The sequence below is a fragment of the Bombus vosnesenskii genome, unplaced genomic scaffold (assembly GCF_011952255.1).
Source record: "Bombus vosnesenskii isolate JDL3184/JDL3185 unplaced genomic scaffold, Bvos_JDL3184-5_v1.1 scf7180000014316, whole genome shotgun sequence".
Taxonomy (NCBI): domain Eukaryota; kingdom Metazoa; phylum Arthropoda; class Insecta; order Hymenoptera; family Apidae; genus Bombus; species Bombus vosnesenskii.
Genome location: NW_022883430.1, coordinates 50,894 through 74,668, shown reverse-complemented (window position 1 = coordinate 74,668; position 23,775 = coordinate 50,894). Strand labels below are relative to the sequence as shown.

The 23,775-nt window shown below is 38.9% G+C and overlaps 1 protein-coding gene, 1 long non-coding RNA gene and 1 pseudogene across 3 annotated transcripts; all 3 read left to right on the top strand.

Annotated features, from left to right (window-relative positions):
- Window positions 1–10,917: 10,917 nt before the first annotated feature.
- LOC117239828 lies at window positions 10,918–11,326 on the top strand. Its single transcript, XR_004494544.1, has 2 exons — window positions 10,918–10,957; window positions 11,237–11,326. It is a non-coding gene; the product is annotated as an uncharacterized LOC117239828 (long non-coding RNA).
- Window positions 11,327–11,682: 356 nt separating this feature from the next.
- Window positions 11,683–14,190, top strand: LOC117239827. 2 transcript variants are annotated; one of them, XM_033505662.1, is made up of 6 exons: window positions 11,683–11,834; window positions 12,320–12,442; window positions 12,816–12,861; window positions 12,937–13,025; window positions 13,261–13,350; window positions 13,451–14,190. In XM_033505662.1, the coding sequence occupies exons 1-5, from the start codon at window positions 11,798–11,800 to the stop codon at window positions 13,299–13,301; spliced, it is 336 nt and encodes a 111-aa protein (XP_033361553.1). In that variant the 5' UTR covers window positions 11,683–11,797; the 3' UTR covers window positions 13,302–13,350; window positions 13,451–14,190. The 2 variants fall into 2 exon arrangements, with proteins under 2 accessions (XP_033361553.1, XP_033361552.1); XM_033505661.1 differs by lacking the exons at window positions 13,261–13,350; window positions 13,451–14,190 and adding an exon at window positions 13,129–13,209.
- An 8,290-nt stretch (window positions 14,191–22,480) lies between these two features.
- LOC117239831 lies at window positions 22,481–23,493 on the top strand (annotated as a pseudogene).
- Window positions 23,494–23,775: the final 282 nt, after the last annotated feature.

The following is a 23,775-nucleotide window of genomic DNA, read 5'->3' as shown; positions in this document are numbered from 1 at the left end:
CTGGTCATGGCCAGCGGGTTTCACAGATTCCCATTCATCCTAATTCGACAGAGTATACTGCGTTCGTTACACCCGACGGACAATACGAGTACATAACTATGCCGTTCGGATTGAAAAATGCACCGTCCATTTTTCAGAGGGCCATTCTCAATGCCTTAGGCGACGTCGCGTATTCATACGTTGTTGTTTACTTGGATGACGTCCTAATTATTGCTGACTCGATAGATCAAGCCCTAGGAAGATTGAACACCGTATTAGATACCCTCGTAAAAGCTGGATTCTCTTTCAACTTTTCAAAATGTTCTTTTCTAAAGACCTCGGTACTCTATTTGGGATATGTAATTCGTGACGGAGAAGTTCGTCCCAACCCAGGTAAAATACACGCCTTGAGTTCTTTACCTGCGCCAACGACCGTCACACAGCTCAGGCAATTCATAGATTTAGCCTCTTACTTCCGAAAATTCGTCCCTAAATTCTCACAGATAATGAAACCCTTGTACGCACTTGTTACGTATCAATTTGTTTGTTTAAATCGATCAAATCTAAGGTTGAATTTTACTGAAAAAATTTTTTTTTTTTATAGTTGAGTTTGAGTTTTGAATTTAATCGGAAAGGAAATAAATTAAAATGATATTATTGTGTATTTAATTCCGATTTAGGTTATTAATTAATACGGTAGTTGCTGCCACCAGAAATAGTCCAAAGACTATTTCAAAATATTTTATTTTTTATTATTTTCTTTTGCGTTTAATGGGTAGCGTTAACTGACGATTAATGCAACTGGTAAACGAATTTCACTTTTCGGCTAACCTGCTATGCGCAGGGATACTAGCGCGGGAGAAGATTAAAGCTGGGTACAATAAATATTTTTCCTCGTCGAACGGATTTTTACTTGAATGTGAAATGGGTTAGGTTATTATATATATATATTTGATTAGCTAGATATATATATTTTAGCGTTGCTGGATTAGATAGGAATGTGAGATTGTTTGTTGTTTTATATAAATTTATTTTTTCGTTTGACTTCCTCTTCTCTTTTAATTTCACTGTTAAGACCGAAACTCAATTCATTTACCCCGATGGATTCTGTCGCCACGATTTTCTTGCCTTTTGAGTTTAGCTATCGAGGATAATTCTAACGATCCTCTCTGTGTGGGACTCGTGTGATTTCGCCAGCCTTGCCCAAAGACGGGTAATAATTTACCAACAGTGGGAGGAGGAAGGCGAAGATCGATGGGTGTTCTCGATAATCGAAAACACCGTTTGCACGAGCCGACACAGCGAACGATCTTTTGGTTAATTTCCCGAAGGGGGGATTGTTTTGTTATATCTTTCTTATAATCGCATGCAAGAATGGCAAGAATATCGGTTAATAGCAATACCGGTATCGTTCTTGATTTTCAATTGACCCCGACGATATATTTATTAGTCCTTTCTGAGCGGGACTTGTGTGATTTCGCAAGCCTTGCCCAAAGATGGGTAATATTTTACCAACAATGGGAGGAGGAATGCGAAGATCAGTGGGTGTTTCAGTAGCTGAAAACACCGTTCGCACAAGCCGACACAACGGACAACTCCTTTGTTTAAAATTTAAGCAATATTTCTATCTTTAAAACCGTAAATGAAATCGATGATAGGAGGTTTTGATTCAATTCTCGAGGACAACGAGATTGCCAGAGAAGAAGAAAGTTTTTTAAATTTAATTTGCTTACCTTGAGGAAAAGGTGCTATCTGGTGCCATCACTCCAGCTGTCCCGGTGATCGTCGAAGGTTGTTGGGTTTATTATTTAATCTCGAATATAGTTTTCTATCAACCTTTACTTTATTAAACTATTTCGATACAAATTGAGTGACTTGCTAACTGAATTGATATCGTAATGAAGACTTAAAATTTTACTTTATTTAATCGCGACTCTCTTCTCTTTATCGAAAAACTAAAGACCCCGAAACGCAAAATACTTATACAAATTTCTAGACGCAAAGAATAATGAGCCGTAGTAACAAACGATCGCAAACTAATGAACGAATAATGAACTGAAGAACGAATAAAGAATTAAAGAACGCCGCGCTATGTTGCATCGCTTATTTATAATGCCATCCCCCACGGGGTGGTGGTCCGCTGGGGGTACGCTTCCGTGGGAATCGGGATGTTGCAGTTTGGGCTTCTTGGAATCGTACGTGACAAAATGTAAATTTCATATTTCGACTTAGTTTTTTATCAGTCCTGTGTTTCCGCTGAGCTAGCGTCTAGGAGATTTGAAGCATTCCACGCTGATCTAGTCCTTTCCGCGAGAAACTTCCACGTGCTGTACCGTGGGAATTACCGGTGTTTCTTCGGCGCGTGGAAGGGCTGGTGGCTGCAGCATCATTATCATTTTAAAGTTTGCTCGGGCAACACGCGCAACTCCGCTGCTCTCCCATAACAAAGACCTCCTCCATCGAGTTGTTTTGCGTAAGTTTGTTGAGTATTGTGCGTTTAGTGTGTGTTTACATATTTGTGTTTGATGATAGAATTTCTGTATGCAATTACTCAGGTCGTTGCGGTGTTAATTACTTTGAGCGTTTGGGCTATCGACAGGTTGTCGCTTAGTCCCAAGTGTTGCGTTGTGTGTTCTATTTCTTTTGTAGATTATTAATAGTAGTTTTAGTTTAGAAAAATAAATTATTTATATGTTTATATAGAGACATGCATGTTTCATAATGTAATTCTTATATTATAATGCTCTACCGGCATTTAGGCTAGTTTTAAGTATGTATTTTAGATTGTAGAATGCACATAGATTAGTAGTAGTTTAGAATATAGATTTTTATAAGTTTGTATAGAGACATCCATGTTTCATAATGTAATTCTTATATTATAATGCTCTACCGGCATGTAGGCTAGTTTTAAGTATGTACTTTAGATTGTAGAATGCACATAGATTAATAGTAGTTTAGAATATAGATTTTTATATGTTTGTATAGAGACATGCATGTTTCGTAGCGTAGTTCTTATTTTATAACTCTTTACCGGAGCGTAGCCTGTATCTTAGATTGTCGATTCGAGCGTACATTAATAGTAGTTTAGTTTAGAATATAATATATATATATATATATAGACATGCATGTTTCGTAATGTAGTTCTTATTTTATAATTCTTTACCGGAACGTAGGCTAGTTTCAAATATGTATCTGTTTAATAGAATGCGCACACATATATATATGTTTCTGACAATGTAACTTTTATTTCTTTAATAATACAATATTGTATGTATTAGTTTTTAACTTTGTATATACTTATATTTCATAAATTGATAATATTGTATTTATTGCATAGTATTATAAGCGCTAACTCTAATATTTACTAATTTATTACGTGCCTAGCATATATGTTTATACTTATATGTAACTCTTCAAGTTGATTGATTAAAATATATTTATATATACTCGTATTTCTGGCGTTTCAATTATTTCCCTTTCCGTAGTTATTCTTATTTCCTGGTTTATTTGTTTGGTTCGTAACTCGTTCAATCCGTTAGCTGGTTTTATTTATTTTATTTTATTTTATACTGATTGGATTTATTAGTCGCCCCTCACTTTGTTAATCCTTCCTTTAGTTTCGCGGCGCCGTGTGTTCGTTTGTGTATTCAAATCTTTATTCGCGCGTTTTGTATAGAATAGTTTTCTTGTTCTCGTTACGGCGCGTGCGGAGCGCGGGACGTGACACCCCCTCCCTTGGAGTTCAAATTTCCAAAGGAAATTTGACTGATGGTGTCTCTGAGTTCGCTCAAGGCGGATGTAGATGGCGTTGGTTGTTGAGTGACTACTGGTGTTATCGATATTCCTCTAGGTTGTGCCGTTTGATCATCGATATTTCGTTTTCCTTTGAGGTATAGTAGCAGGTGGGTAACTGAGCCGCATATTGCTCCTAATAGGGCGATTCCACATCCGTAAGTTTCACGTAACTGGTATCCGTGTATGGCTATATCTATTATCGTCTTGATTAATTTAAATATTACAAGTATTCCAAATATTGCTGCACTGACAGTTCCAAATTCCATAAAACCATTCCATAAGCTTGATACGGTATTTTTTGCTATTGTCGTTAATGTGTTTTCGTCCATTATTCCCAGAATGTTTACTGTTCCAGGGACGATTGTTTTTCCTGTTGCTCCTCTGGCCAATGTGTTCAAAACTGCAGATTTTTCTGCCGGGAATATGACGTGGTCCCGAAGTGCGTCGAGGTCCTTTTGGGTGTATATTCCGCTCGTGGCCAACGACGATGGTGCTGAATATTGCCACGTTTGACGTACGTCCGGGCGGAGTTCCTGTGGTGCGATTCCCTTGCCAAACGGGTAGCTCCGAGTAGCATTTTGTTGTATGTCGTACTTTTACTTGTACCGGAATGCATTCGACTATATGGACCGCTTCTCCTGTGATCAGAGCCATGTGTCCTGGGTTTTGGTTATGGTGTATGCAAATTCGTCGGGCCAAGTAATTCGTAAGTTTGCCAAGCTTAAAGCGTTCTCTATTAGTTTCTTCTGTGTGGTGCGTCTTTGTGTCAGTATATCATGGTATAATATTGTCATTTGTCATTTTACTTTCGAGTTTATTAGAAATAAGAATAACCTTTTATTATTATTAATATATATATATAGAAAAAGAAAATTTTTATATTTGTCGGATCACGATTCGAATTTTGGTCGCGCGACGACTCTTCATGTGGACTAGCCATCGTTTCACAAAGCCGAGATTTTATTTACACGTATATACAGGTCTATCACTAAGCTTAACAAATAATAAGTACAACTAATAATAAGTCTAACAAACACTAAGCCTAATGAATAATACGATCTACGAATAATTAAATTAAATAATACTATTAGCAATGTTTGAGTTCAAACGAATCCACGGTCACCGGGATAACTCCTTACTAAGCGAAACTAACTTAGACGCAAATGCGATCGTCGAAAATGCTCGATGTATCACTCTCCAAGGCAATCGCAAGAATGCCAGCCTCGTGGAGATTTTTCTCCCTGTACGATTGCATTTTGTTTTCTATACCCGTTTGGAAGCATCGAGAAGGTTCCAAACGCCGTTGCTAGGCACACTCGTTGGAAGCATCGAGAAAGTTCCAAACGCCGTTGCTAGGCAGTTTCTGCCTGGAGTTTTGATTACTAATACAATGTATGTCCCATTGCATCGGCACCTCCGAGGCAACATCACACGTGGCTAGGCCCGCTCTCGAGGCCGCATGCCGCCACAACCACATTTCTCGGAAAACACATACAACCACTCCAGACCTCCGTTAGATAAAACATCCATCCCGTGACCGTGGCTACGTTCAGCGACCGATTGTCACCTCGAACCCAATCTCGCTTATTACAAATCTTAAGCAATTACAACTATAATAAAATCTAGGCTAAGGTACTAGAGGATGTTCCCAAGATTTCCAAGGAAAGGCTTCGGCTTTCCTTTCATCTCCGACACGGCCATCCTGACTATCACACGTCCTCGGGTGTACCTTCGTCAACAAAACAAAAGGAAACAGGATTAGTATCATTGTGATTGGCATTCAAAGTGCCAGTTGCATTCTGCGTGCTTTCAGTCGGGTCGTAATGACATGACAGACCATTCTCGATTTCACACCCAAATGGGTCTCATCCTTCGAATCGCACATACTCTCAAAGTTCGTTACATAACCAGCCTCGTAACACAATCGCTGTCAACACTAGACCGCCTCCAGCCTCATGACATTGTCACTGTCGGTACTAGACCAGCTCCAGCTTCGTGACATCGTCGCTGTCGGTACTAGACCAGCTCCAAATCCGTGACATTGTCGCTGTCGGTACTAGACCAGCTCCAACCTCGTGACATTGTCGCTGTCGGTACTAAACCGGCTCCCAGCTTCATGACATCGTCACTTCCAGTGCCTGACCGCACTGAACTCCATCCCATGGCCGCACCTGGGCTCATATAATTCTACGATCCTCTGGGATCGGGGTACTCACATCGCCATGGTCACTGTCCTCGTCATCACAACAGACATCCAACTCCGCAGGAATGCAACTATCCGGCATTTTCCTTAACCTGTCATGACTGTACTTGTATGACCTTTTCCCATCCAGTGTTTTCAAGGTATATCGGTCTCCTTCCAGGACCTCCGATATTACAAACGGACCCCTGAATTTTGGATCCAATTTTGTCTGGTTCCTTTCTTCATTTTGGCGTAGTACCAAATCACCGGGATTAAACCTAACTACTTTAGCTTTGGTTTTATCGAATCTCTCTTTGTCATACCTAGCACTAGTTTCCATCTCTTTTATTGCCTGTTGTCTTACACTGGAGATATCTATTTCTTTTTCCTCGATGTTATCAGGTAGTAATAAGTCATACGGTCTTGCTGCTCTACCAATCAATAACTCTAAAGGACTCGATTTGGTTACGCGGTTGATGGTGCAATTCAAAGCCAATTGCATCTCCCCGATCGCGTCTTGCCATGAACGCCCGGTCGTTTCTACCGTTGTGAACATATTTTTTAACGTGCTCATAACACGTTCTACTTGCCCATTGGCCCTACTTGCACCGGTCGCGATCAAATGAACTTTGATTTGTTTGCTTGCACAGAATTCTTGAAATTCCCGGCCCGTGAAACATCTACCCTGATCTGCTATTACCCGACAGGGACTACCGAACAAAAACACGGCGGACTTAAGTGCCTTGATAACGCTAAGCGAATCCAATTTGCGTGTGTGATGTAAGTGCACGAATTTCGTAAAGGCATCGATCAAGACGACGACATACTCTTTTGAGTCATTCTTGCCACTCAGCTTGCCCGTTATGTCCATGTGCACCGTATGCCACGGTATGCCGGTCTTAGGTATAGGATGCAGTTCAGCCTGTATTTTACCTGAACTAGCCTTCGAAACTCTACAAGCATGGCAGTTCTCGACAAATTTGCGAACGTACTTCGCCATTCCCTCGAACCAATAATACTCATAGAGCTTCTCGAGCGTTTTATCCCATCCTAAGTGCATAATTGACTGATGCACATGGTTGATGACGGACCATCTAAAACCTCTCGGAACAATGGGTAAGCAAAGGGTTCTGCCCTTTCGTTGTATTTTACGGTAAAGTGTACCGGATCGCAGTTCGTAGGTATTCGCGATATCTTCCGCGAGCTCTTCGTTCTGTAATTTATTAACGATTTCGGAGATTTGCGGATCGCGACGTTGTTCCGCTAATAGCCAATCTTCGGAGATCTCGGCCAGATTAATCTCTTTCTCTGCGACCTTGTCTATCGTACGGCGATTCAAGTCTACGGGGTTTCGCGAAAAGAAATCTACGTGGGCCATTCGTTTACCCTCTCGATACATGATGTCAAAATCGAATGTTTGCAAATAAGCCCACCACCTATAAACCCGGTCGTTTAAGTTTACTTTGTTGCTGGAGGCTTTCAAGGAATTACAGTCGGTAACTACTAAGAATTTCCGTCCATGTAAGTAGTGTCGGAAATGCTTGACGGCGCTTACTACTGCTAGTGTCTCCAGTTCGTACGAATGATACCTAGATTCCGCGGGACTGGTTCTTTTACTATAATATTCGATGACTCTGTTTTCCTTTTCGACTTTGTGCATTAAAATAGCTCCATACCCCTCCGAACTAGCGTCGGTATGTAGCTCTATGGGATGATTGGGATCAAATATCATTCACTGGCGCGTCGGTCAGAACGGAAATTATCTGTTGTCTTATCTTTTCGTGCCTGTCCGTCCAAGTTATGTGCTTGTTACTAGAAGTGAGTGCGTACAAGGGTTTCATCACTTGTGAAAATTTAGGAATAAATTTTCGGAAGTAAGAGGCCAAACCTATGAACTGCCTAAGCTGTGTGACAGTCGACGGTGCAGGTAAAGAATTCAAAGCTTGTATTTTTCCCGGGTTTGGACGAACTTCTCCGTTACGAATTACATATCCCAAATAAAGTACCGACGTTTTCAGAAAAGAACATTTAGCGAAATTGAAAGAAAATCCGGCGTTTACGAGAGTGTTTAGTACAGTGTGCAACCTTTCTAGAGCTTGATCTATTGAGTCGGCGATTATTAGAACGTCGCCCAAACAAACAATGACATACGAATAAGCGAGGTCGCCTAAGGCCTTGAAAATGGCTCTCTGGAAAACGGCTGGTGCATTTTTCAATCCAAACGGCATCGTCACGTATTCGTATTGACCGTCGGGGGTAACGAACGCAGTATATTCCGTCGAGTTAGGATGAATGGGGATCTGGTGAAATCCGCTAGCCATGTCCAGGCTAATGAAGTATCTCGCACTCTGCAATCTCGCGATTTGGTCAGCAATAAGGGGTAAGGGATACCGATCCGCGACCGTATTTTTATTCAGCGCTCGAAAGTCTACACACAATCTGTCTGAGCCGTCCTTCTTCTTCACGAGTATCATAGGGCTCGCGAACGGCGAATTACTAGGTTTTACGATTTGTGCTTTCATTAATTCGTCTATTCTCTCGCGTACTATTCTTCGCTCTTCCTCGCTAAGCCTGTAAGGGCTTCTCTGCACGGTGACGTTGGGATCAATTAGCCGTATTTCCAACTGACCCGTATTGACGCGAGTACGCGGGAAACCCGTAATGAATGATTCTTTAAATTTTTCGAGAACAGAGATTAATCGATCTCTGTCGTTACCGATCACATCAGTGTCAACCTCGTTAATGTTGACCGCATCTTCCGCGACTTTACCACAAGCGTTAACGACCTTTGTTTTACAAATAACGAGGCTATTTTGCGTGATATTTACGTCGAATCCCTGGCTCAAAATCTCGCGACCAATCATGATATCGTATTTTAGGTAATCGTCGGCAAGGACATGAAAAACTATCTCCAATGTAAGACCGTTAATACAAACAGTGGACAAAATCTGAAGTGTACTCTTAATACAAGTATTCCCGATCCCTCGCATCACTACCACATCGGTTATTCTTTTACCCGAAAATTTCGAGGCTAGGGACTCTTTGATTAACGAACACTCGGCCCCAGAATCAAAGTAAAATGGATACGACTCACCCAGATGGCTTAATCTACCAGCCGGAGCTTCCACTACACAGGAGTCGATCCGGCGTTCGTCAATGGAATCGTAGTTTCTTTTCCGCGATGATAGGCAATTAGGCGCGATATGTCCCTCCTCGTGGCATTTGAAGCAGGTCACCTTCGACGATGCGGCTGGTCGTTTTTCCTTCGGGTTTCGTATATCCTGCTCCTTCCCCGTTTGTATTTGCAGGCGACACTCCGTTCTCCTATGTCCGAGAGCACCACAGCGGTAGCACTTAATCCGAGGAACTGATAGCCTGCTTCGTTTAGCTTCAGGTTCCGTTAGTGAATTTCTTGGCGAAAATGTCGGCTGATCGTTGTAAGGGAGAATCCTCATTTCATCATGAAATTGGTCCTCCGTCCTGATATTATTCGCGAGCGTTAGTCGCCGAAAGCGTCGATCTTGTGAACTCAGTATATAAAGGGCGAGGGCATTGATCACTTCGGGCATCGTTAGATCCTGCAACTTCATCTGCAGCATGGAGCGGAGGCGACTACCGTACGCTCCCGGGGATTCAGTCTCCGACGGTCGTTCTCTGGATATCCTTAGTAACGCCGAAGCGGCTGTCTCTCTGCCACCAAAACGCGAAAGAAATTGTTCCTTAAACGTTGGCCAGGTAAGCTTTCCACCGCGCACCATTTGTGAAAGCCAATGCGCAGCAGGACCCCTTAGGGCGCGATTTAGAGCGGAAAGTAACGCACTATCTTGCATCGGGTGGTCTTTCAAAATCAAATCAGCATGAGAGCACCACGCGGATGGATCGGCGCCCGCACCTTCGGGGTCAAAACGTGGTAACGTTGCATCCTTAGATTCCGTACTCGGTCTTTGCTCCTCCGGTTTGTGCGCTAGCGTCTGAATCAACTCGCGCATAAGGACCATTTGCTCTTGTAGCACTTTAAACGGTTCTAATCCCACTTCTGATGTCGGATCACGATTCGAATTTTGGGCGCGCGACGACTCTTCATGTGGACTAGCCATCGTTTCACAAAGCCGAGATTTTATTTACACGTGTATACAGGTCTATCACTAAGCTTAACAAATAATAAGTACAACTAATAATAAGTCTAACAAACACTAAGCCTAATGAATAATACGATCTACGAATAATTAAATTAAATAATACTATTAGCAATGTTTGAGTTCAAACGAATCCACGGTCACCGGGATAACTCCTTACTAAGCGAAACTAACTTAGACGCAAATGCGATCGTCGAAAATGCTCGATGTATCACTCTCCAAGGCAATCGCAAGAATGCCAGCCTCGTGGAGATTTTTCTCCCTGTACGATTGCATTTTGTTTTCTATACCCGTTTGGAAGCATCGAGAAGGTTCCAAACGCCGTTGCTAGGCACACTCGTTGGAAGCATCGAGAAAGTTCCAAACGCCGTTGCTAGGCAGTTTCTGCCTGGAGTTTTGATTACTAATACAATGTATGTCCCATTGCATCGGCACCTCCGAGGCAACATCACACGTGGCTAGGCCCGCTCTCGAGGCCGCATGCCGCCACAACCACATTTCTCGGAAAACACATACAACCACTCCAGACCTCCGTTAGATAAAACATCCATCCCGTGACCGTGGCTACGTTCAGCGACCTATTGTCACCTCGAACCCAATCTCGCTTATTACAAATCTTAAGCAATTACAACTATAATAAAATCTAGGCTAAGGTACTAGAGGATGTTCCCAAGATTTCCAAGGAAAGGCTTCGGCTTTCCTTTCATCTCCGACATATATATATTATATTATTTTTTTCTCTCTTTTTTTTTTTTATTATTAAAACTTTTGTTTTATTTTAGGTTTTACGTACATGTTATCAGTGAAAATAAATATTATGAATGCTACCTGGGTTATAATTATATACATATATGCATACGTATTGGTAAGTAATATAGATGAGATTTGTTTTATCGTTATAAATATATAAGTATACATTATCAATAGGAATAGATATTACAATTATAGCTTGTCTTTGAATATATATATATATATATATATATGTGCGTGTAATGGTAAATATGACGACTTATTTTACGAGTCACTTGCATTATCAATGGAAGTGAGTGTTATAAATATCGCCTACTTTACAACATGCGTGTATATATATTGGTAAACATAAGTGAAAATTATATGTATAGTTATAGATGTTGTTTGTTTACAGATGGATAGCAAAAGTATTTGGTTTCGTGAGTGGCGTACAGGTGCTTTACAGTTCTACGGTGCGGATTGCTATTCCTTGAACTAAAAAAAATTTCGAGATGAATCTGATTATTGTAAACGATCGTGCATGGGAGGATTTTCTGCAGAGATTCGAAATGCTCTCTGGATTCCTCGTGAAACGTCTGGACAACACCTACATGTTCTTCCATCCGTCGTTCAGAGAATGGTTGATGAATTCGCTATCAGTTCTGTACACACATACAAAAATAGTTAATATATATATATATATTATATTTTTTTTATATATATATATGTTTCATTCGGACCTGTTCCTTGTATGAATACTGTATCTCTGTATATAATATAATATATATATAATATGTTATGATTATGTTAGTTGTTATTTATTATATATATTTTCCTTAACTCTCTCCCCCTTTTTTTTTCTTGTTTTTTTTTTATTAGTACCTAACATTGCTATTATGATGCTGTATTACAATGTATTGGCTATTATTTGTGATGAGGTGCGTATGTGTGGGGTACGCGCGACGAATTTTTCAACATGGTCGCTTGCGTGTATCGTTGGTTTAATGTCAACAGTAGCGTGTTGTTGAAATAGCTAATTAATTGTTAATTGCTATAATTTTTATTTAGTAGTGTTTCTGTAATATTGTTTTGTGTATTATGATATTGTGTGTGTCAATACCGTGTGTTACTTAAATGTGATAGCATGGATTGTGTTGTTACCGAATTTCAATAGTCATTGTTTTGATTATACACGACTTGCATTTATATAAGTCTTGTTTAATTTAGTTAATGTTTTTTGTGTATTGTGTTACCAGATATTTTGTGTAGCGTAACTTTATTCTTTTGCACCGAGTTCGGTCATGTTGTTAATATTTAGTTAGTCTATCTTGATTAATTTCTAACCTATTCCTGTGTTTATTAACCTTTCTTATTTTTCCTATTAATTCATTATTGCATGTACTTGCTATCTGCTATTATTTTGTGTATGATATGAGTTAGTTCCCTTATTAGTGATTAAAATCTACTTGTTAGATTAACATTGTCTGTAATTCTTCAGGTTCTACTCTTTCGATGCTGCATCACTTACCTAGAGCATTCCCACAACATCATCTGATTGTTCGATATGCCTTAAATACTTACTACGGTTGTCTTCAATCGTCTTATATCTGTAGCCATAAAGGTACTGTTTAGTTTATTTAATTTAATATGTGTATAAGGCATTGTGTGTGCGACCGCTATTGTGCATTACAAAATCCGCTTCTACATGTTAGATATAATAATATAACAATACTACGTAGATTAATACATAATAAAATATCCTTTTACTTTCAATTAATCTATCTTAATTATTTTCTAACCTCTTTCTACACTTATCAGCTACTTTATTTCTTCTTGTTAATCTGCAAAATTCATGCATGTACACTTCCTTGTCTGGTGATTAATTGTTCACGAGGTAAGTTGCACCTTCACCGTTTTAGTTATTCGTTGAACTAACACGTTTCACATTCAAACAGTAATCGGAGCACTCGTAATAAACTTCTTTTCCTTTTCAGGGTTCCGCTATCTGTGTTGTTCGACGAACAGTGGCATGCTTCCACAGTATTGTTATGACATTTAGTACTGTTGTAACTTGCATTAAGGCAGTTGAAGTTAATTTGTTCATTTATTCTTCAGCTGGCTGTTGTACATGGTGTTCCGCAAACAGGGAGCCATAACCTATTTTACACGTAAACCTTCTTGTATTATGATCACTTGTTCACAAGGTAATTTTCACTTCCACTCTTTTAATTATTTATTGAATCAACACGTTGTATATTCAAACAATAATTGGAGTACACCTGATAATTTTCTTTTTTTTTCTTTTAGGTTTCCGCTATCTGTATTATTCGATGGACAGTGTCACACTTCCTTTTGATTTATTCACAATATAGTTATAACACTTAGTAACCTTGCATTTTGCACTGAGACAATTGAGACTAATTTATTCACTTATTTTAGGTTGCTGTCATACGTTATGTTCCACGAACAACGATCCATAACCTATACTTGCATGTACACTTCCTTATTTGTTGATTACTTGTTCTCAAGGTAACTTTCACTTTTACTCTTTTAATTATTTGTTGAATCAACACGTTTTATATTCAAACAATAATAAGAATACACATAATAATTTTTCCTTTCCTTTTAGGTGTTCGATATCTGTATCGACGAACAGCACTACAATATACACTACTGCACTACGTTGCCCACTGAAATCACTTTATTCATTGTTTATTTCGATTATGCGCTAGTTTTAGCTTGTTTAAGTGCACCGTTCGCGGAATCCCTTTTACTTCAATCTTGACGTTTTGTTCTGCAAGATTTCTAGCACTTTGTGTCGTCTAATATATTGATGGGAGAATTTTCCTTACTAGGTTCTTTTAATAGATATATCGAGTCTCCTGTTTTAAAATCTTGAAGGTTGATTCGTCGATTGTTGGTCTTAGTTTGGACTTTATCAAATTTTCTCTTGCCATTCGTCGTACAGTGTTAATTTTATTGAACAGATCTTTGTGATATTCTGCGCATGTTGGTTCCGTGTTCTCTTCGATTGCTACTTCACCAATAGGTTCTTTGGCTAGATGTCCGAAACTAATTCGTGCGGGGAGAATTTCGTTCCTTTCCTTCATTTTAGTTTTTATTTTGCGCCAAGACGCAGGTTTACTGACATTGATCCAATTACCCAATTGCTTGCTAATAGCATTCAAGATACAAATTTTTGAAAGTGCGGCAGCCATATTAACCCAAAAATATTTTGTATATAGTATAGTGTGATACCATCTATATTTTCCTAGGGAAATCATAAGATCAGCACTACCTACTATGTTACCTACGTCAAATATTAGATGTAGTAACCAATAAAGTATTTTTAATCCAATTATAATCCAATGGCTAGCGTATTTATTCAAGTTTTTAGATATATCTTCGACTGGTGATTCCCTATTTTCTCCCTTTTGATTTCTTCGAGCTCGTTGAACTTGTGTTTCTTCAGCTTGAAAATGTTTAGAATCCTTTTCCTTAGTTACCCCTTTTTCTTCTTTATTTACTTTATGGGTAATATTTTACCAACAATGGGAGGAGGAATGCGAAGATCAGTGGGTGTTTCAGTAGCTGAAAACACCGTTCGCACAAGCCGACACAACGGACAACTCCTTTGTTTAAAATTTAAGCAATATTTCTATCTTTAAAACCGTAAATGAAATCGATGATAGGAGGTTTTGATTCAATTCTCGAGGACAACGAGATTGCCAGAGAAGAAGAAAGTTTTTTAAATTTAATTTGCTTACCTTGAGGAAAAGGTGCTATCTGGTGCCATCACTCCAGCTGTCCCGGTGATCGTCGAAGGTTGTTGGGTTTATTATTTAATCTCGAATATAGTTTTCTATCAACCTTTACTTTATTAAACTATTTCGATACAAATTGAGTGACTTGCTAACTGAATTGATATCGTAATGAAGACTTAAAATTTTACTTTATTTAATCGCGACTCTCTTCTCTTTATCGAAAAACTAAAGACCCCGAAACGCAAAATACTTATACAAATTTCTAGACGCAAAGAATAATGAGCCGTAGTAACAAACGATCGCAAACTAATGAACGAATAATGAACTGAAGAACGAATAAAGAATTAAAGAACGCCGCGCTATGTTGCATCGCTTATTTATAATGCCATCCCCCACGGGGTGGTGGTCCGCTGGGGGTACGCTTCCGTGGGAATCGGGATGTTGCAGTTTGGGCTTCTTGGAATCGTACGTGACAAAATGTAAATTTCATATTTCGACTTAGTTTTTTATCAGTCCTGTGTTTCCGCTGAGCTAGCGTCTAGGAGATTTGAAGCATTCCACGCTGATCTAGTCCTTTCCGCGAGAAACTTCCACGTGCTGTACCGTGGGAATTACCGGTGTTTCTTCGGCGCGTGGAAGGGCTGGTGGCTGCAGCATCATTATCATTTTAAAGTTTGCTCGGGCAACACGCGCAACTCCGCTGCTCTCCCATAACAAAGACCTCCTCCATCGAGTTGTTTTGCGTAAGTTTGTTGAGTATTGTGCGTTTAGTGTGTGTTTACATATTTGTGTTTGATGATAGAATTTCTGTATGCAATTACTCAGGTCGTTGCGGTGTTAATTACTTTGAGCGTTTGGGCTATCGACAGGTTGTCGCTTAGTCCCAAGTGTTGCGTTGTGTGTTCTATTTCTTTTGTAGATTATTAATAGTAGTTTTAGTTTAGAAAAATAAATTATTTATATGTTTATATAGAGACATGCATGTTTCATAATGTAATTCTTATATTATAATGCTCTACCGGCATTTAGGCTAGTTTTAAGTATGTATTTTAGATTGTAGAATGCACATAGATTAGTAGTAGTTTAGAATATAGATTTTTATAAGTTTGTATAGAGACATCCATGTTTCATAATGTAATTCTTATATTATAATGCTCTACCGGCATGTAGGCTAGTTTTAAGTATGTACTTTAGATTGTAGAATGCACATAGATTAATAGTAGTTTAGAATATAGATTTTTATATGTTTGTATAGAGACATGCATGTTTCGTAGCGTAGTTCTTATTTTATAACTCTTTACCGGAGCGTAGCCTGTATCTTAGATTGTCGATTCGAGCGTACATTAATAGTAGTTTAGTTTAGAATATAATATATATATATATATAGACATGCATGTTTCGTAATGTAGTTCTTATTTTATAATTCTTTACCGGAACGTAGGCTAGTTTCAAATATGTATCAGTTTAATAGAATGCGCACACATATATATATGTTTCTGACAATGTAACTTTTATTTCTTTAATAATACAATATTGTATGTATTAGTTTTTAACTTTGTATATACTTATATTTCATAAATTGATAATATTGTATTTATTGCATAGTATTATAAGCGCTAACTCTAATATTTACTAATTTATTACGTGCCTAGCATATATGTTTATACTTATATGTAACTCTTCAAGTTGATTGATTAAAATATATTTATATATACTTGTATTTCTGGCGTTTCAATTATTTCCCTTTCCGTAGTTATTCTTATTTCCTGGTTTATTTGTTTGGTTCGTAACTCGTTCAATCCGTTAGCTGGTTTTATTTATTTTATTTTATTTTATACTGATTAGATTTATTAGTCGCCCCTCACTTTGTTAATCCTTCCTTTAGTTTCGCGGCGCCGTGTGTTCGTTTGTGTATTCAAATCTTTATTCGCGCGTTTTGTATAGAATAGTTTTCTTGTTCTCGTTACGGCGCGTGCGGAGCGCGGGACGTGACACACTTCCGGTAATAAAAGCATAGCTTGGGCGGATAGACATGAAAAAATAAGGCAAAAGGTAATCTCCGTCCTGCCTGAAGCGCCGGTGTTAATGATATTCGACTCCAACTACCCGACAGAACTACATACCGACGCTAGTTCTGAGGGATATGGGGCTATTTTAATGCACAAGGTTGAAGGTAAAAATAGAGTAGTGGAATATTACAGTAAAAGGACTAGCCCTGCGGAATCTAGATATCATTCCTATGAACTAGAAACGTTAGCGATTGTAAACGCCGTCAAACATTTCCTTCATTATCTACACGGACGAGAATTTCTTGTCGTCACTGATTACAATTCCTTGAAGTCATCCAACAATAAAGTACATTTAAATGATATGGTTTACAGGTGGTGGGCTTACTTACAAACCTTTACCTTTGACATTATGTACCGGGAATGTAAACGAATGGCCCACGTAGACTTCTTTTCGCGAAACCCCGTAGACTTGGATCGCCGTACGATCAGCAAAGCTACAGAGAGAGAAATCAATCTGGCCGAAATCTCCGAAGATTGGCTATTAACGGAACAACGTCGCGATCCCCAAATTACAGAAATCGCCAGTAAGTTGCGAAACGATGAGCTTGCGGACGATATCGCGAATACTTACGAACTACGATCCGGCACCCTGTACCGTAAGATACAAAGGAAAGGCAGAACTCTCTGCTTGCCCATTGTCCCAAGAGGTTTTAGGTGGTCCGTTATCAACCATGTACAATTCCCATGTCCAATGTCATAATGTCCGTTATCAATTATGCACTTGGGATGGGATAAAACGCTTGAGAAATTGTGCGAGTATTACTGGTTCGAAGAAATGGCGAAATATGTTCGTAAATTCGTTGAAAACCGTCATGCTTGTCGAGTTTCAAAGGCTAGTTCGGGCAAAATACAAGCCGAACTACATCCCATACCTAAGATCAGCATACCCTGGGGCATACGGTTCGCATGGACATAACGGGCAAGTTGACGGGTAAGAATGACTTGAAAGAGTAGTACGTCATTGTTTTGGTTGACGCTTTTACCAAATTCATATACCTACACCATACCCGTAAAATAGATTCCCTTAACACCATTAAAGCACTTAAGTCGGCTATATTTTTATTCGGCAGTCCCTGCCGGGTAATAGCGGATCAAAGAAGATGTTTTACGGGCAAGGAATTTCAAAATTTTTGTCAAGATAAACATATTAAACTCCACTTAATAGCAACCGGTGCTAGTAGGGCCAATGGACAGGTAGAGCGTATTATGGGTACGCTAAAAAATATGTTCACAACAATAGAAACGACCGGGCGGTCTTGGCAAGACGCAATCGGGGAAATACAACTGGTTTTAAATTGCACTGCCAACCGCGTGACTAAGTCGAGCCCATTAGAACCACTAATCGGTAAAACAGCAAGACCCTACGGCTTATCCCTACCCGACAATATCGAAGAAAGAGAAGTAGATATCTCCCATGTAAGACAGCAGGCGATAAAGAATATAGACGCTAGCTGCAAATACGATAAAGATAGGTTCGACAAAAATAAAGCTAAAATAGTTAGGTTTAACCTTGGTGATTTTGTATTACGCAAAAACGAGGAAAGAAACCAGACGAAGTTAGATCCGAAATTCAGGGGTCCATTCATAATAGCAGAGATTTTGGAAGGAGGTAGATGTACTTTAAAAACCTTAGACGGCAAACGATCATATAAGGACAGACACGACAGACTGAGAAAAATGCCAGAAAGCTGCGTTCCTGCTGAGTTGGACGTCGGCGCCGATGACAACGCCGGTGATAGTAACGATGTGAGTACACGGATCTCAGAGAATCATTAACATCTCGTTGTGATTGTATTAATACACCCATTACGGTGCCCTGCGCCTTCGTAATATGTTCAGTGTGTTGCCCTGCGCCTTCGTAATATGTCCCGCGCCCTCGTAATATGTCCCGCTCCCTCGTAATATGTCCCGCTCCCTCGTAATATGTCCCGCGCCCTCGTAATGTCCCGTGCCCTCGTAATATGTCCCGCGCCCTCGTAATATGTCCCGCTCCCTCGTAATATGTCCCGCGCCCTCGTAATGTCCCGTGCCCTCGTAATATGTCCCGCGCCCTCGTAATATGTCCCGCGCCTTCGTAATATGTCCCGCGCCCTCGTAATATGTCCCGCGCCTTCGTAATATGTCCCGCGCCTTTGTAATACACCCAACGTAGTAATATGATCCAACAAACTGAGATTCATCCCTGTGTGAAATCGAAAATGAATCCTGTCCTGTCATTACGATCTGACTGATAACTCACAGAATGCAACTAACACTTTGAACACAAATCGTAACGCTACTAATTTTAGTCCTCTTTCATTTCCTTGCTTGTCACACCTCCGAACGAAGTTTCACTGTTGAAATGGACCCTTGACTTATTGGGACATTTAATGGAATGGTAAATAATATCAATTACGTCGAGCCTAATTTTGGAAAAACTCAATATTTTTAGCTACACACGAGGACGTGTGATAGTCAGGATGGCCGTGTCGGAGATGAAAGAACACCGGAGCCTCTGGAATTTTGGATAATCCCGCAACATTGTAATCTAGAGTCTACGATAGCTGTAATTAAACAATTGTAGTTATTCAATCCGATTGTAATTGTTCGAGATTAGCGATAGCGAGCTTTGGTTCGAGGCGACAGTCTGTCGCCTAACGTAGCCGCGGTCAAGAGATGAACGCTTTGTCTAACAAAGGTATGGAGTAATTTCACAGCTCTCCTTAAAAGAAATATTTGTGGCGGCACTCGGCAGTAAACTTTCCAACAGTTTCTGTCCCGTGGCGCACGACACAAAGACCCTATTCTTCGAGTAAGATGATTGCCAGATGTCGATGCGTGTCCGCAGTACATGTTCAGAACGAAGGCTTTTCTCGACAAATCCGAGGATTTCGCGCCTTTAGGCACACCCCATATAGTTTTCCTCTGTGGCATCATCGATACGGAAATTCATTCTCCCTCGCGATCTCATCGACTAAAGAGTAACGCCTTTACGATCAATAATTGTTCAGGCTTAGATTTTGTGAGAACGTTCATCTATCATCCCGTTGACCGCGGATTCGTTATCGAACCTGAGACCATTGTCACTAATATCGCGAGCGCCTAATCGTTGTGGTAGATTGTCAAATCTGTGTTATCCATACTTGTGTTAATAAACCGTACTTTTGTTATACCGTAACGATGGCCAATTTCAATGAAGATCCAGCAAACACCCACAACCCTATCCACAACGCTACCCCGACATATAAAATAAGTAGTTGCATTGAAAGGCAAGAATGTCACGCTAAAAATGCAGGAAAAATGACAAATAAGGAAAAATTTCACAGAATTTTAGGGCATGTAAACCTTAATTAATTAAAAAAATTAATTGAGGGAATGCCAGGAAATTTTGAGCAAGTACAATTAGAATGTGATACACGTATCGAAAATAAAATGCACAATTTACCCTTTCAAAATAACCGTAGTAGAGCACACGAGATTTTAGAATTAGCACATACCGATTTAAATGAACTTGATAAAAATACCGGGTTTGATGGATCTAAATATTTCTTAACATTTATAGACGACTACATTAAATGCGCATTGATTTATACTTTGAAATCAAACGATGAAGTTTACAATTGTTTCCTTCATTATATAAACAAAATTGAAAATCTTACTGGTAAGAAGATAAAAAGATTAAGATGCGATAATGGAAAAGAATATATGAAGAAAAACATGTACAATCTAATTAGGGAAAAGGGAATTGTCCTAGAACCATGCCCACCTTATGTTCACGAGTTAAATGGAACAGCTGAGCGCTACAATAGAACAATCATGAATTCCGCTAGATGCTTATTACATGATTCAAAGCTGAATATTAAATATTGGCCGGGAATAGTTAGAGCCGCGGCGTACTTAAAAAATAGAACCATTACGAACACATATGAAAATAAAACACCATTTGAAATATTTTTTAAAAGGAAACCGAATATAAATAATTGAAGATTGTACGGAAGTAATTTTCGTAAGAATACGTGAAATTAAAAGAAATTCGAAATGGGACAAAAAAGCAGACACTAGGATACTTGTAGGTTATGAAAACATTTGATACAGGATCCTAGTTAATAATAAAATTATCATTGCAAGACACGTAGAATTTATAGGTGAAGATGATAATTTAGTAGGATTTCAAGGAGAAGATGAATCAGACAATGAAAGAGAAAAGGATTTTGACCAACATTCGGATTCAAACGAAATTCATGAAAATGAAATAAATGAGGAAAAGGTCGAGCAGATTGCAATAAAAGAGGAGAGAAATTTAAGTAACGAATCAGAAAGAAAACTTGAGGACACAGAAAATAATTTGAGAAGGTCAGGACGGGAGAGAAAGAAACCTGAAAGATATGGCCAAACTAGCTCATATTTCATTTATGTGAATGTAGTTAGCGCAGACAGTCCTCAAACCTATGAAGAAGCTTTAAGTGGAGATGCGAGCGGTTCATGGAAAGAAGCAATGGATCGAGAAATGAATAGTTTAATCAAAAATAAGACCTGGAAATTAGTAGAGAAACCAAAAGACAAAAAAGTATTAGACTTGAAATGGGTATATACGAATAAATCTGATAATCGTAAGAAAGCGCAACTAGTTATTCGAGGCTTCCAACAAAAGGAAGTACTGGAAAATTTATACTCTCCAGTGGCAAAAATGCAAACGTTGAAGTTATTACTATCTTATTGCTGTCAATATGGTTTGACAATTACGCAAATGGATGTAGAAACAGTTTTCCTAAACGGAACTATAAAATCGGAAGTATTTGTAAAACAACCTGTAGGTTACGACGATAAAAGCGGGAAAGTATGTAAAGTATATGAAAAAACTAGGATTTCAAAGAAGTGAGAATGATTATTGTCTGTATATGAAGTACGAGAGCGATGATGTTATATACTTAATTCTATTCGTAGACAACTTATTAACATGTGGAAAAAAAAGAAAAGAAAAATCGATGAAATTAAAAACACATTGTCAAACAAATTTGCGATGAAGGACTTAGGTGAAGCAAAGATTTACATAGGAATAAACATTGAATACGATTATAAGAAGTGTGAGATAAAATTAGATCAAAGTAGTTATATAGAGTTATTAGCGAAACAATATAATATAGAAAATAGTAAACTATATTTTACACCAATGGAACAAAACTTAAGTTTAGCACCCGCACAATCAGCCTCGGACGATATAAGATATAGAAATCTCACAGGAGTTTTATTATATATTAGTACTGGAACAAGATTAGACGTTAGCTATAGTGTAAACTATTTAAGTCGATTTCAAAACAGTTACCACGAGACCCACTATAAATATGCATTGAGAATTTTGAAATACTTACGTAAACTCTCTAAGAGTTCAAATGCGGATAAACAAAGGGACTTTCTCTGTTTTACGGACAGCACGACTTCTTTTGTTTCACGGACAGAACGGCTTTCTTTGTTTCACGGAGAGCCATTTTGAGAGACACGCATTTCCCAAACGGACGGACAGAGATCAACATCGGAGATAGACAAGATCACAGAAGAAAGAGTAATTATTTAAAACATTGAGGATTGACGGAGAAAAATCGGTAGCTCAGGACGTTGAAAATCGATTCTCGATTTTCAGGTAGACATTGCACAGAACTTGCTATTTATTATTTACTGTTATTAATTGGTTGTTGTTTATTTAATTATTACTGTTATTAATTGTTGTTAATTATTAATTGTTGTTTACTCCTGTATTTCATTTAAGTATTTTCACAATAAACTTGATTTTCAGAATCGATCCCTGAATTATCCTAGAATTGAACCTTATAAATCGATTTCCGTTACGCCATGCCGCTGAAAGTTAACTTACGTATCGTCATGAACGAGAACGCAAAAGGGGAGAAGATAGAGAGTATAGAATCTATAAGAAGACCAGAAGACGAAGTATGCTACATTTCCCCCCGGGAATATCAAGCAAAACGGGAATATCAGCAATTATTCAGTTCAGCAAGAGTGAAGAACCGCAAACAGTCTAACCAAGGTAGGCCAGTATAGAAATGTTAAACACAAGGAAAATAAAGACGGAAACCGAGAAGTCCAGTGTGGACATGGAAACACTTCTAGAAACTCTCCAAAAACGAGATAAGCGTGAAATAGAAGAAACAATAGTATAAAATAATTTGATGGAACTCAAGAAGCCACAGACTGGATATCAGAGTATGAAGAAGAATGCAGAAAATATAAAATAAAAAATGATGAGGAGAAAGTCAAAGGTTTAAAAAAAGTATTTAGAGAAAACAGCAGCAAAATGGTACCAAACAAATCTGCTGAAGGCTGAAGACACAATTGGGAAGACTGGAAAGATGCATTTCTCAAAACCTTTAACAATAAAGGTTGGTCTGCAATACGATACGCTTACAACTTCAAATACCTTTCAGGTTCGTTTATTAAATATGCCTTAGAGAAAGAACGACTAATATTGGAAGTAAAGAGGAAAATGGATGAAGACGTGAGGATACATTTGATTGTCATTGGATTACCTATCGATATCGAAGATAAAATCGAGAAAGTGTACAATCAACAAATGACCTAATGGGAATTTTGGGACAATATGAAGACCAGAGAAAAAGGAAAGAAACACAAGAAAGCTAAACCTGGACAAAAATGCAAACCCACCATCCAAGAAACAACCGTGCACGATCTGTGAAGCACTGAACTTCCCGGACCGATTCCACCCAGTGGAATTATGTAGAAACAGAAACAGAAATGCTCAAAAGAAACCCAAACAGGTAAATCCACTAGAACTATTTACATCAGAAAATGAGAAAGCAAGAACACTAGATGAGAATGAAAAAATCTAAAATGCCCGGAGAAGTACGAACCACTGATAAAACTGCGAGTTAAGATCAATGATCTGTGGCGACAAGGACTATGGAACTTTCCAACGGCTCCGTGATACAAAGCGCTACGCTACGCCGTCAAAACGCAACACGACGTACTCAATCTGTCATCGATATCTTCACGTTCCTTCCGCCGAATTTCTCGGAAGGGCATACACGCGCCAGCCACGGCGGCACTTATAATGAACGCACGCCAGTGGGGATATCGATGGGCAACGAAGAAAAGAATCAGTTCGGTCGGAA

Excerpts from the sequence above, each read along its gene's own strand:
- LOC117239827 (XM_033505661.1), top strand. The coding sequence starts at position 11,798 with ATGGTCGCTTGCGTGTATCGTTGGTTTAATGTCAACA. Across the intron at positions 11,835-12,319 it reads TCGTTGGTTTAATGTCAACA|GTTCTACTCTTTCGATGCTG; the intron begins GTAGCGTGTTGT and ends GTAATTCTTCAG. Across the intron at positions 12,862-12,936 it reads AACAGTGGCATGCTTCCACA|CTGGCTGTTGTACATGGTGT; the intron begins GTATTGTTATGA and ends TTTATTCTTCAG.